The sequence below is a fragment of the Podarcis pityusensis genome (genome assembly GCF_964106645.2).
Source record: "Podarcis pityusensis genome assembly, chromosome: 1".
Lineage (NCBI taxonomy): Eukaryota > Metazoa > Chordata > Lepidosauria > Squamata > Lacertidae > Podarcis > Podarcis pityusensis.
In genome coordinates, this window is record NC_138028.1 from 22,749,102 (window position 1) to 22,762,084 (window position 12,983).

General features: G+C 43.6%; 1 protein-coding gene across 2 annotated transcripts in view; it reads left to right on the forward strand.

Annotated features, from left to right (window-relative positions):
- Nucleotides 1-12,983, forward strand: part of FBLN5 (fibulin 5) — a 63,292-nt gene that overhangs the window by 14,359 nt on the left and 35,950 nt on the right. The window contains exons 3-5 of one of the 2 annotated variants that reach the window (XM_080985563.1): nucleotides 747-797; nucleotides 4,379-4,430; nucleotides 8,390-8,638. In XM_080985563.1, coding sequence (XP_080841689.1) covers nucleotides 747-797; nucleotides 4,379-4,430; nucleotides 8,390-8,638 — 352 coding nt within the window. The remainder of the gene's footprint in view (nucleotides 1-746; nucleotides 798-4,378; nucleotides 4,431-8,389; nucleotides 8,639-12,983) is intronic. The other variant, XM_080985564.1, reaches the window with a different exon arrangement.

Below are 12,983 nucleotides of genomic sequence, written 5' to 3' on the forward strand. Positions count from 1 at the left end.
CTCTTCAGCCTGCAGCAGAACCACCCTAGTAGCCACATCAGAGGCATCAGGTTCCACAGCAAAGATATGGGACAGATCTGAGTGGTATACGATCAGTTCAGAAACAAAAGGTTCCTTTAGGTGTTCAAAGGCTTTCTGTGTGTCTGCTGTCCACTGAAAGGACTTCTTTCCCTTAAGACAGTCTGTGAGTGCGGTGGTGGTTTTCAAACCTCCAGTAATCATTAGCAAAGCCAAAGAAGCTTTGCAAGTTTTTGTTTGGCTTTGGGGGACTGCCAGGTTAGCATGCCATGTGTTTGCTATGGGTCCATCTCTACCTCTTGGTGGGAGATACAGGTATCCAAGGAAGTTGATGCTGGAGAGGTCAAACTTGCACTTTTCCAGCTTGACATGGAGATTTTCCTGTTGTTAACCACTGGAGCTGGGGTGACTCCCAGCAGATAAGGATTTTGTCTGGTTAAATCACTACGAACCTGTCAAGAAAGTATCTGAATATGTCGCTCATGAGGTGTTAGAAGATAGCAGGGGCATTGCAGCAGCCCAATGGGATGACAGTGTATTCATAATGTCCATATTGGGTTTGTAAAGCAGTCTTCCATTCATCCCCTTCTTGTAGCCCACTCTATGATCCAGCTTAGTGAAGATATTGACGGTGCATGGCCTTTGATCAGTGAACAGAGGTAGTGATTAGGGATGGTAATCCTGTTTAGTGCACAGCAGTTGTTACTCCTGATTTCTTCTTCGAACAGGATCGGGGCTCCAGCAGGAGATATGGAAGACAGGATGGATCCTCACTTGAGGTTGGTATCAATGAATTCTCCCAGTGCTTCAATGGTACCATAATAGGGACAGTGAGATGGGAGCTGATACTCCTCTTTTTTGCAGAACACGCCTCTGTCAGCTGAGTATTTGGTGGGAATCTTCCACTTTGCTGCCTTCACACACATGAATGGATCATGCTATGAACTGATCCCAGTTTCCTTGGAACTTGACCAGTGGGCAGACGAGTCTTGACTGGTGGGGCAGCTGGCTGAGCTGCTTGCACAAGCTGTCCTCTCAGGGTGGCAATCTCCTGGGCAAAGGCTTGGAGGGCTCAGTAGACACCGATGATTGCAGCTGCTTCCACCGCCCCCCCAGCACTTTCATCCATTCCAGCAGCTTGAGAAGGTGTGGGTTGGATCAAACTGTCCTGGATGTGGGACTTGGACTCGGATCTCATTTCCTACTATAGATTTCATTACTCAGACCAGTATGTTCTGGAAGCAAGGACCACGGCATGCATGGCTTTAGCATAGCAAGCGGGATGCAGCTCTGGGCTGAGCAAGCAAACGCCTGAGGAACTGTACCTGAGTTGTCTGTCTGTGCCAGTGCTAGCATCTCTGTGCCCTAGGTGACAGAGGAGGCAGCAGGGCCACCTAAAAATCAGACTGGGCATCAGCCACCTCCTCAGTGGGCAGGGGCATATCAGTAGAGGCTGATGCAGGCTGAAGCTCTGGTGGCACCAGGGGCAGTGCTGGTGGCAGAGTAGTTGAGGCTGGTACTTATGAGCTAGGTGACAACCTGCTGAGATCCCTCACCTGTAGACTCCTCCCCACAATGCACAGATGGAAGTCAGGGGCCACACCACAGTCTGTCCTAACCGGTTCCTTCCCCAGAGTCATTGTCAGGCACCATTTTGAACTCCTCCCACTGCTCATCCCAAGTGGCCCAGCCTCTCCAGGATGTAAATAAGGGGCTCATTCCTTTTCGTCTTTCACTTAAGGGTGAAGACATACCCAACAAGTTTAGAGCAGCGAGTCCACTCTGGAAACTCTCCTTCCGTGGAGGTTTTTAAGCAGAGGTTGGATGGCCATCTGTCATGGATGCTTTAGCTGAGTTACCTGCATTTCAGGGGGTTGGACTAAATGACCCCCCCCCCCGGCTTCCCTTCCAACTCTACAATTCTATGAAACAACCTCAAAGTATTCCATCATCAAGCTTAGTTCCCCCCCACTAAGGCTAAGCTCTAAAAACCCTTGCAAGTCTGAAGCAGAAGCTGATGCTGATATATGGCCCCCATCAATAATCCCCCTCTCTATTTCTCAGAGCAATCCTGCAATTAAAAACAATTGGTTTTACTAGTGGAGAGCACTAATAGTACAAGCACACTAATGAACTGATGAATTCATGAATGTTTGTGCAGTGTTTTGTTAACTAAAAAAGGCAAGCAGCCCACCTGAAGCCCGTAGGGAAGAGGAAACCTGAGGGTTTATCTTCAGTTGTGAGGCCAGGAGGAAGCAAGGCTCACTTTAAGAATAAGAATAAAATGCACCTAATTCTTCTGACTCCACTCACATTCCCAGAGTGTCTTCTATAAGGTTGATATCCATAGATATAGATGACAGGTATCTCATATAACGTCTGTACCTTGCCATAAAGTCGAGGGATAAGTTGAGAGTTCAATGTTATAGGTTTTTTTGGGGGGGGGATACTTCTTCAGGCATTATCAATTGCTCTGGATGAAGGGTTCAGTTCAGGCTCCCACTCTGCTCTGGTGCTGTTGTATTCCAGCTTGCAGAAGAAGGCATCCTCTCATCAACTTTGAGTGCTGAGTTAAAAATGAAGGGGAAAGATGCACAGTAAAGTTCAAAGGCCTGTTTCTAGACAACAGTCATGTTTAAATTGCAAGAAAAGCACCACCACTTAGGTTGGGTTAAGTGCATCATTTTTGCTTTGTTTTATCCTGCTGCATTACTAAAGATACAAACATTACCAAAGAATATTTACATTACATTATGTCTGAAAAACAAGGAAAAGGTGGGCAACTTCTCCCATCCTTTCTAAATGGCTCCCCTGGCTATACAGTGGTACCTCGGGTTTAGTACTTAATTCGTTCCGGAGGTCTGTTCTTAACCTGAAACTATTCTTAACCTGAAGCACCACTTTAGCTAATGGGGCCTCGTGCTGCTGCTGCGCCGCCGGAGCACAATTTCTGTTCTCATCCTGAAGCAAAGTTCTTAACCTGAAGCACTATTTCTGGGTTAGTGGAGTCTGTAACCTGAAGCATATGTAACCTGAAGCGTATGTAACCTGAGGTACCACTGTAGTCAACAAAAGAGAGATGTACAGTAAATAAAAACGTTGCAATTTTAATTCTTTTTGATAGGTTGGCTATGTATCCTTGCAAGTCCCTTCCACGAAACGAATGCATTTATGCTTCCAGACAATGGAATTATTAAGTTTCATGTGCTTTAAACAAGCTTGCATCCTGAATGGCAGATTGCTGTATTTATAGAGAGTTGAACGCTGCTAGTGGCAAACATTGGAACAATGTGGGAAAGTGATGGGAGAGAGGGTAGTTTCCTGAAGACCTCGTGTTCACCCAGCAAGATCCTCTAATGGTCTGCCAGAAGATGCATGATGGAATTTGGAGAAACTAAAGCCAATTATTTAGTTGAGCCACCTGGTCTTTTGAACTACAGTAGTTTTTACCAAACTCATTTTTAGCTTTTTTTTTTAAAGAAACCTTTAAAAATGTATTTAAATTTGTTGTTGCTTTTCTTTCCTTCCTTGTCTCTTTCTCTCTTTGAAAAGAATATCAGAATATTGAAAACTTCAAAATCCAGCTTGTGCAATGGGATGGGGTGGGGGACATAGGTACAAAATACAACTGTGTATGTACTATACCTTTAAAGCACCCCCCTGGCAAGAAACTTCAACTGTTGTTTGTTATGGGTGCTGGGAATTGTAGTTCTGTGAGGGGTAAACTACAGCTCTGAGGATTATGGGTGGGTATGCTTTGAGTGTCCTTTAAGGATATGGTGTGATAATTTTGCAGTAGTTTTACATTTAGGGCTCTTCCACACTTCACTTGTCCTGTGCATTTATTTATTATTTATTACTTATTTATTAATTTTTTTTGTTCCGCAGCTTTCCTGGAGAAAACACACACTTTACCACTGAATGGGGACAAATGGCAACCCACACAAAACCTGATTGCCATTTGGTTCAATTCACTGTTCAGCTGTGGGTTTTCTTGGGTGAAAGCGGCAGGCCACATGGCAGTGTGGATGAGCCCTTAGTTTAATAATTGCACATTTAATGACAAGAGTAAATCTAGCCCTGACCCAAAAGAATGGAACTGTGATATTATCTCTATTGTGCACATTCTCTAGTAGTAGAATGCTTTGGGTTTAGGATCACAGCCAATTAGGAGTTTAATCATGGCACTTGTGGGTTCTTTCATTCGCCTACGGTATCTTATAGTGGTACCTGAATTTGTGTGTCTGCTGCAAATTTCGCAACTCAGCACCAAAGTGTGGAAGGGAGAATCCTAATTCATTCTGATCTGTGTTTATCCAGGTTTCCATTGACTGAGTGTCCTTTTCTTTTCTCTTTTTAGCAACAATGCTCAAATGGGTTTGAGATGGACCGTACCTCGGGCCAGTGCTTAGGTAGGATTTTATTGCATCAATTCCTTTGAACTAGGACTCAACTGACTCTTCATTATGTACAGTGCCTTTGTCTGATCGTAGCATATTGGTTATGGTTCTGTCCTTCAGTATGTCTGCTTCAGGGTGTTCCTCCAGAGGGTAGGACCCAAACCAATGGGTTAAATTACAAAGGGATTTCAACTAAATGTTAGGAATAACTTATTGGTGGCATGACCTGTTTTCCTTTGTTAGAGGTGTTTAAGCAGAGGCCTCTATCAGGGATACTTTAACATCAGATTTCCCGCATTAGCAGGGGGTTAAACTAAATGACCTTCAGAGTCACTAACAACTTTATGATTCTAAATGACTATAGTTAGGGATGATGTCATTAATACGTGGTGACAATAGCCAGGCTGCTGGATTTTGAACGTATAATCTAGGTTCAAATCCATACTTGCCAGTTGAATCCATGTATTCATTTGGTGGTATTTAGTATGACCACCAAATCTTTAGTTAGGAACATAGGAAACTGTTATATACTGAGTCAAATCACTAGTCCATATTGTCCACACTGATTGGCAGCGGTTTTCAGACAGGGAGCCTTCCCAACTCTAGCTAGAGATGGTGGAGATTGGACTAGGGACCTTTTGCATGCAAAATAGATGCTCTCCCACTGAACCCTCCCCAAAATTCATTCATTTGTTAGCTCTCTGGCAGAGGAGACAAAACAGGAAGAGGGTCTCCAAAATGGTGTCTGCAGTCTAATCTTATTAATCAGTTTGTATCTGTCTGAAGTCAATTCATTACGACACATGAAATAACTTTCAAATGTTGGTGAGAGCTAAGAGGAGATCTGAAACAAATCCTCAGAGTTTAATATCCTGTAACCATGTTTATGCAAGCAAGAGTGTAAAAGAAGCTTGCAGTTCCAGATTAAGAGCCAAGTTTCACAGCTGCCAAATCAAACCATCAGTGTCGGGGGTGGTGGTGGGGAACCACAAGCCTGAAATTTGCATCCCAATGTTCTTTTACAAATGTGTTAGTGGAAAAAGGCTACAGGAGTTTGCAATTAGCAATGAAACCGTAGTAGAGAAGGCAATAAGAATGGGATCTTTTACATTTTCACTAGAAACGTAAGAGTAGGATAAGATAAAATCATGTGGGTTAGATGAGGCTTTTTGAGTAGTCTAGTTTATGCCAGACCTCCCTGTTGGCCTGTGTTGATCTTGCCAATGCAGGTCTACATTTTATTGCACCATTAGATGGTTCTTAGCAGCTGTGTGACGGGGTGTTAAAAATGGGGATCTGGGAAATTGCATTACTGCTTCACCTTGTGCACAAACCATTATCAATCGGCATGACATGGCAAGACCAAGGTAATATCAATGAGCCTTCCATTGTTTTAGTTAATGAAATGTATGTATGTATGTTGAGTTGTTTCCAGAGTGCCCTTTAGTGAAGAGAAGGGACCCTTCCAGGACTGAGATCCAGTGGAGGCTCCCACTTGAGAACATATGGGGAGGCATCTTTTGGCCCATTACCCTCTGCAGCCCCCTCTTCTGGGCAGCTTTCCCCATAATGTTCAATTCCCCGCTGCTGTGGAACTGCTCTGTTGTTAGCTGTGAGCCAGCAATAAATCACACAGTGCAAGTTGGAGTTAACTCTTTATTAGCAAAGCCACAACCTGCAAAAGAGTGTCAGGTCTAATGAACGCATAGCGACTCGTCTCTGGTAGGTCTTGCCCCCATGAAGCAGTTGCAAGACTGCAGGTTCCCACAGCCTCCCCACGGCTGCCTAAGTCCTCTCCTCTCCAGGGTTTCCCCCAAGCAATTTGAGACTGTGCTTGCATGAAGATAACATCTCCTCTGCCCTGTTCATGCCTCTCCTGGTTCTGGGAGACCAGGGAGGAGAGAAACCTGTTGCAGCAGGAGGGAGAGCTACACATGACTCTTCACCAGCCTGACTCATTTCTGCTCTTGGCCTCTGTCATTCCACTCTACTGCTTCAGCTTCTGCCTCTGATTTTGGGCTTCTCTTTGCCACAGACTCCAAGCTCACGAAACCATGTTACCTCCTCAGCTTCTGACACCTCCTCTTCCCAGTCTTCTCCCTCTGACCACTAGCACTTTCTGGGCTCTGAGCCCTCTTCCCTTGGTGGCTCCCCACCTGGTTCCTCCCACCATTCCTCTGCAGCCAACCAATCCATGGCATCTGTGGTGTTTTTAGTGTGGGCTCAAGCACGAGCACATAAGAGGTTTTCGGGGGGGGGGGGGTGACATTCTGAAAGCTTGTGAGGACACATATCCTCTTCCCCCCGGTGCAGCTTGAACTCCCATCTCCTGCTTGCCAGATCCATGCCTCATACAGTTGGCCAATGGATGCTGTTGCTGTTGCTGTCAGTATGGTGCGGTGGCTGCCCTTCTTGTGACCTGCCCTGCCCCTTGGCTGCTTAACAATGACTGCTCCCCACATCAAATGGGTGGCGCCTTTTGCGTGGTTGTGTGCAGCCCCCAGCACCCCAGTGCGACTCCTGGTAGTTCAGGCTGGCTTCATCCTCCCCAGGCTGGATACCTGGAGGTCTCCGTCTACCTCAGCCAGTCACCCAGTCCTGCCTGGGGAGGCATTGCCAGGGGATTGGCCAGGTAAGGGGGGGACTGTCCTGCCCACACAACAGAAGGTGAATCTTACCTGTGAAGCGGCAGTCGGCTCCAGAGCTTCTCCCACCCTCCCCTCCCTCAGTAAAGTCTTCTTTTGCAGGTTAACCTCTTCTCCACAGGTATGCAGGTGCTGCTATGTCAGGGTCGCTGTTGAATAGCCAGAAAGGAATTTTCCTGCATTGGCAGGTTTTGCCTTCCCTGTAGCAAAACGTCACAACTTTGGTGGTTTCAGGCCTTGGATGGAATCCTTTAATCTATCTTTTAAATGGGGGGGGGGGGTTTTGAAGCGGTGAACCACCCTTGTGGCGGTGATCCCAGGGTTCCCCTTTGAAGGGGTATTGAGGGGAGGCATTGGCCATACCCCGAGAGGTTGTCATTGCTCTCCCCTGCAATGGCGGCAAACCGGGGGGGGGGGCTCTCTGCTTGAACATATGTTCTCCAGAGCCAGCCCAATCCCCACACATTCTGGATAACCCTGATGTCTCCCAGATCCCCGGTTGGGGACTGAGAAGGATAAACACCCAATGCCTGAGCCAAGGTCTCCCTACATCCGAAACTTAATAAAGCTGCGGCCAATTTTAATCCCATAGCACGTTGTCTTGACTCATTACTATGCTCGGGGGTCGCCTGGGGTTGGGGGGGACTCCAACTGTCCACGCAAAAGGTTCTTTCCCACTCATGGTTGGTCTTGAACCTTTGAACCCAGGAGGACTGTGCAGAGCCCTATCCAAGTGAAGGTTCCTTCTACCTTTTTGTGGAGCCTAATGGAGTTCTAGAGGAATGCCTGAGGACTGGCCATGGTGGGGCTGTTGCAAGCTCTGCCTCTGCAGCTGATGGGATGGGAGGCACTATAGGATAATATTGCCTGTGGTGTGTATATGAAGGTGCTGGGTGCGTGTGATGTCACTCTCACAAAACCATTGGCTCCCTCTGTGTGGGCGTTGTCATCAACATAGTCCTGGAGGTTTCTAGGGTCACTCCTGGGTTGAGTACACAGTGGATGTGGCTGATGTTCTGCTAGTGTGTAGCAGCAGCACATTTCTCTCCTGTAATAGGGGGAAAGTATTAAAAATGCCTTTCTACCCCCCCCCTCCAAAGTTAGCGGTGGCTTAATTTAAAAAATAATACTAGTATTATTGAGTTTTCCTGCACTTCTGTAACAAAAAAGGCACTTATATTGAAATGTTTATAAATGATGAATGATGATTTGATTAAATGTACAGACCTTAATTGTTGACTGATCTAAATAGCAAATGATTGATTTGCTAAATAAACCTTTAACTGGCAGAGAGATACATTTTTTCCCCCTTCTGCATCCTTTCAGATGTTGATGAATGTCGGACTATTGTCGAGGCCTGTAGAGGAGATATGGTGTGCGTTAACCAGAATGGTGGCTATCTCTGTATACCACGAACAAATCCCGTTTATCGATCGCCATATCTGAATCCTTACCCTAATGCGTATCCTCCACCACCTCCAGCCCCAGCACCTGCTCCCAATTATCCAGCTGCTGCACGAGCTCCAGTCATTTGCCGGTTTGGTTACCAAATGAGCGAAGGCAACCAGTGTGTGGGTAAGTAGCAAAATGTCTTATAGATCCCTGCATAATATTTATTTTATTTTATTCTTTTATTTTAACGGATGGCTGTGTTATTATTATAATCTGAAATATTTGTCCTGCTATTTTTATTAATGCACTAGTTTTATCCCAGTTTATTCACATTTTATCTATCTATCTATCTATCTATCTATCTATCAGGGCAAAAAAGAGATTAAATCCTGACAAATTGAAGATATGATAATAAAAAATATAGAGATAAAAAAATTAACTGTTACAAACTGACATAAATACACTGCTTATATAAAAATAATTTTATGAAATCTAATGGCAATTATTAAAAAAACCTATACATCTACTTCAAAAGCAAAAAATAAACACAGTGGTACCTCGGGTTACATACGCTTCAGGTTACATTCGCTTCAGGTTACAGACTCCACTAACCCAGAAATAGTACCTCGGGTTAAGAACTTTGCTTCAGGATGAGAACAGAAATCGTGCTCTGGCGCCGCAGCAGCAGCAGGAGGCCCCATTAGCTAAAGTGGTGCTTCAGGTTAAGAACAGTTTCAGATTAAGAACAGACCTCCGGAACGAATTAAGTACTTAACCCGAGGTACCACTGTAAATCCAAATGGAATAAGGAGAGAGCTTTTAATTATCATTTATCTGTCTGTGTGTTTATATACCAACCAAATGTATTTATGCTAGTTAATTACAGTTAATCATTTTATCTCAGTTTTTCTGTCATGTCTATTTATTTATCAAGCGCTGTTATTATTTATTAGATTTCTTACCTACCCTTTACCATAAAAGGTAAATCAATTAAAAAGATTTACAATCGAGAGACTAGGGTAGCTCCTAAAAGCATGAGCTAAGAATATACTGATGTAAAAGTCCATGTATTAAGTCAGAAGCTAGTCTGTTTTGTTTTTTAAGAGGCCCAAATCCTCAGTGTATGTGCGGTTGAGAAGATATTCAGAGTGGCAGATAATGAGAAGACCATCCTTCTTCCATGTATAACCTTGTGGAGGCCTCGTTTATTTTGCCAACGCTCATGCCTTTTATGGTCAAATTGATCATGGTGAAGCTATTTTTTATATTAAAAAAACCCTACCCCAAATATTAGGTGTGTAGGTTTGTAGTGCTTCTTCTTCTTTGGCGATCACTCATAGCTTGAAAAGTCTAGGTGATGAATATACAACATTTCTGTTATGATCCATGTTACGCACCATCTCTTGTTATAGCTAAGCAGCTGTGTGCTTGGCAGTAGCAGCTGTTCCCAGGGACTAGAACAACAACAAATACAGCTCTGATCATCTTTACATCCACTTGCAATGCCGGCACAGGTCATGATAATATACCAGTATGGAGGTCTTTTCCCAACAGGATGCTTCCTTATTTTGTCCAAGCATCAACCCATATGGTTTAAGTTAAAAGTAATTCCTGGTGAAGTTCAGTCTGTTTGGATAAGGACGTCACACTGGGGTCATCCCATTAGTATACATAGAATCAAAAGTTGTAAAACTAATAAGATTCCAGGGGATCAGAGTGAGAGGAAAAGCTTGGCTGTGCTCTTTTTTGGAAACTCTGTTTTTGTCTCATGCCAGCTACTTTCAGTAATTCAGTCCATCATCATCCTCTATGTACAATGGTCCAAACATATTTGTCTGCTGCCTTTGCCAACCTGATGCCCTCCAGATGTTTTGGTTTACAGTTCCCATCAGCTCTGCTGGTTGGGGATGATGACAGTTGTTCTTCAAAACATCTGGAGTGGGGCAGCAGGTTGGTGAAGACGAATCTAGATTGTCAGATGAAACACACAACAGACATTATGGCTTATCAGTTCTATTTATGTTCCAACATTTCATAGTAATTGATGGTGAGATTTCCCCCCCCTCTTCAGCTCATATGAGGTATCTAATTTAATACGATATCTTTGGAGGGCTTTCAAAAACTCATTTTTATTAAAACATTTTATGGGCTAGTGTCTAGTACATTGCATGTCAACATTGACATACTATGTGGTACATTATATTCACTTCTTCATACAATGAATATCCACAAAAGCATTTAGTGCATTCATTGTGGGAATGTGGCTTAGTGGGAAGACTGTCCATTGATTTAAGAGGTTGAGAGAGTGAGCAAGGATGCAGTAGCCCACTTCTTGCCCTGCTATTCCATATGGTTCATTCACTCACCATTCTCTCCAGCTTACATCCCACTGAATGTGGCAAATAAAGGTGGTCAAGAGGACCATTGGAGCAGAAGGGCAGGAGTTCACTACCCCCAACACATACTCCCTCGTTGGCTCTGAGCTCTTAAAGTGATAAGCAAAGTCTCCTGGATAGGACCTGGGAACCCTACTTTCTTCCTGCATTGTGAAGGTTCTTCATTTACTGAGAACTAGGGGTTGACAAAATCAGTCAATCTGGCTTTCTCTCAGTTTCTCTTTTTTATTTTAAGTTCAGTTTGTAACATTTTTACATTTGTTTGCAAATTTTAAATTCAATTTGTAACATTTCTACATTGGTTTGCAAATTTTATGTTTGTCAGCGTGTTGTTGTTTTGTTGTTGTTTTTTGTACACAGTGATTGGAGAAACTGCATTACAAAATTCGTGGAAGTGTGAATTCTGAAGGATAGGTGCATTTTGGTCCGTATATTCTATTGGCAACTGTGAATTAGAAAAGTCCACATTAAAATGTACACTGTACCAAATTTCTCCTCTATCCCTCCTCTGCACTCACGGACATATGAAACTGCCTTATCCTGAGTCTCAGAATCAGTCCATCTGCCCCAGTACTGTTCACTATTCACAGCAAGGACTCCCCGAGATCCAGGCAGTGGTTATTCCCAACTCTGCATCTTGAAATCCATTTATTCCGGGGTCATCAGAAATGGCCATGGCTGCAGGCTTGTAGGGTAGGCATTTCTTCACATCTAGTTCTCAAGCTAAATCGCTTATTTGAGACTGAGAAGGGGTTTTCACTTATCAGATTGGCTAGTGACCAAGGGTGTGTCTCTTCCACTGTAGATTACGATTTGCCCAATTTGCTGAAGCCATCAAGATTGTTCTAAGTATTCCTACATTTGGCAGACATTTCTGGCATGCCTTAGGGTTGTGGACTGGAAAGCTTTCTTTCTTGTCCTGTGATTATAGGATTCTAGTGCGATTGCTACACACTGAACTTCTGGTTTCTTAGTGCGAAAGAACTGAAGGTGGTCTTCAACAATTTAGCTGTGATTCCTGCATTGCGGTTCCAGTACTGGCTTAGAGAGACCACTATATGCATTTAAGAATTAAATTATTGCCTTGCTAGAGGAGGCAAATGGTGTATCTCATCTAGCAGCAGCAGCAATTTTGAAGTTGTTGGCATCTGTCTATCTCGGGAGACAATGAAGGAGTGAAGTCAAACCATTGGAGAGTTACAGCACCTGTTGTGGCTGTAGAGACCAATATGGAAGAGACATATTTTACTGCAGCTAGGGCAGATGAAGGCGTCCAGTTGTGCTGATGCAGGTGCACCATGCTGTTTCTTCTCTTTGAGCTCATTCCAGAGGTTATTCCTCTTCCGGTCACTGCTGTGGATACACAACCTCTCTGTCTGTCTCCAGGCACTATGGTCATCTGCATGGGATTCCCATACAGCGGGGTTGATGTTGCCAGCCATCATGTCTCGTTTGCAGACATCTTAGAGTTGGTCTGCCAATGGGCCTGGTGCCTGAATCCAGCTCTCCATAGAGCACATCCTTGGGGATCCTGCCATCTTCCATTCTGTGGAAATGACCCAACTCCTAGATGGGCTACCTTCTCAGGTTCCTGAGCCCCATCTGCCCTTCATTTCCTTCAACAACACATGCAGAAACTGCCTTCTTGATCATGGGACCCACTATTGTTTTTGTTTTTAAAATGATATTTATTGAAAAAAGAGTTGTTTTTTTTAAAATTACACAAAGGAAAAAACAAGACAGAAAAAGAAAAAGAAAAAGAAAAAAAATAAAACCATCATTCTCCAATTCTCCACTTTCAATACCTTCTTTCCTTGACCTCCTCCTCCTCCCTTTTCCTGTTTTATAATAATCACAGCAAATCCTTTCCATAATTCATAGTATTCTGTCATCACATTACCTTGATCTATTTTCATCTTTTCTTATAGAAAACCTTAAAGTTTAAAACTTAAATCTTAATTTTTACCAACTTCTCCTAAACCATAACATTCTTACCTAGTTCTTTAGACATTTTTATAAGAGCCAAATAGTTTCATTTCAACATTTTCCTAACATTCATCAATTTTATAAAACAGTCCTAATGATAAGAATAAAAGAAAAAAGCAATCCAGTCTTCATCCAACATCCCTTCC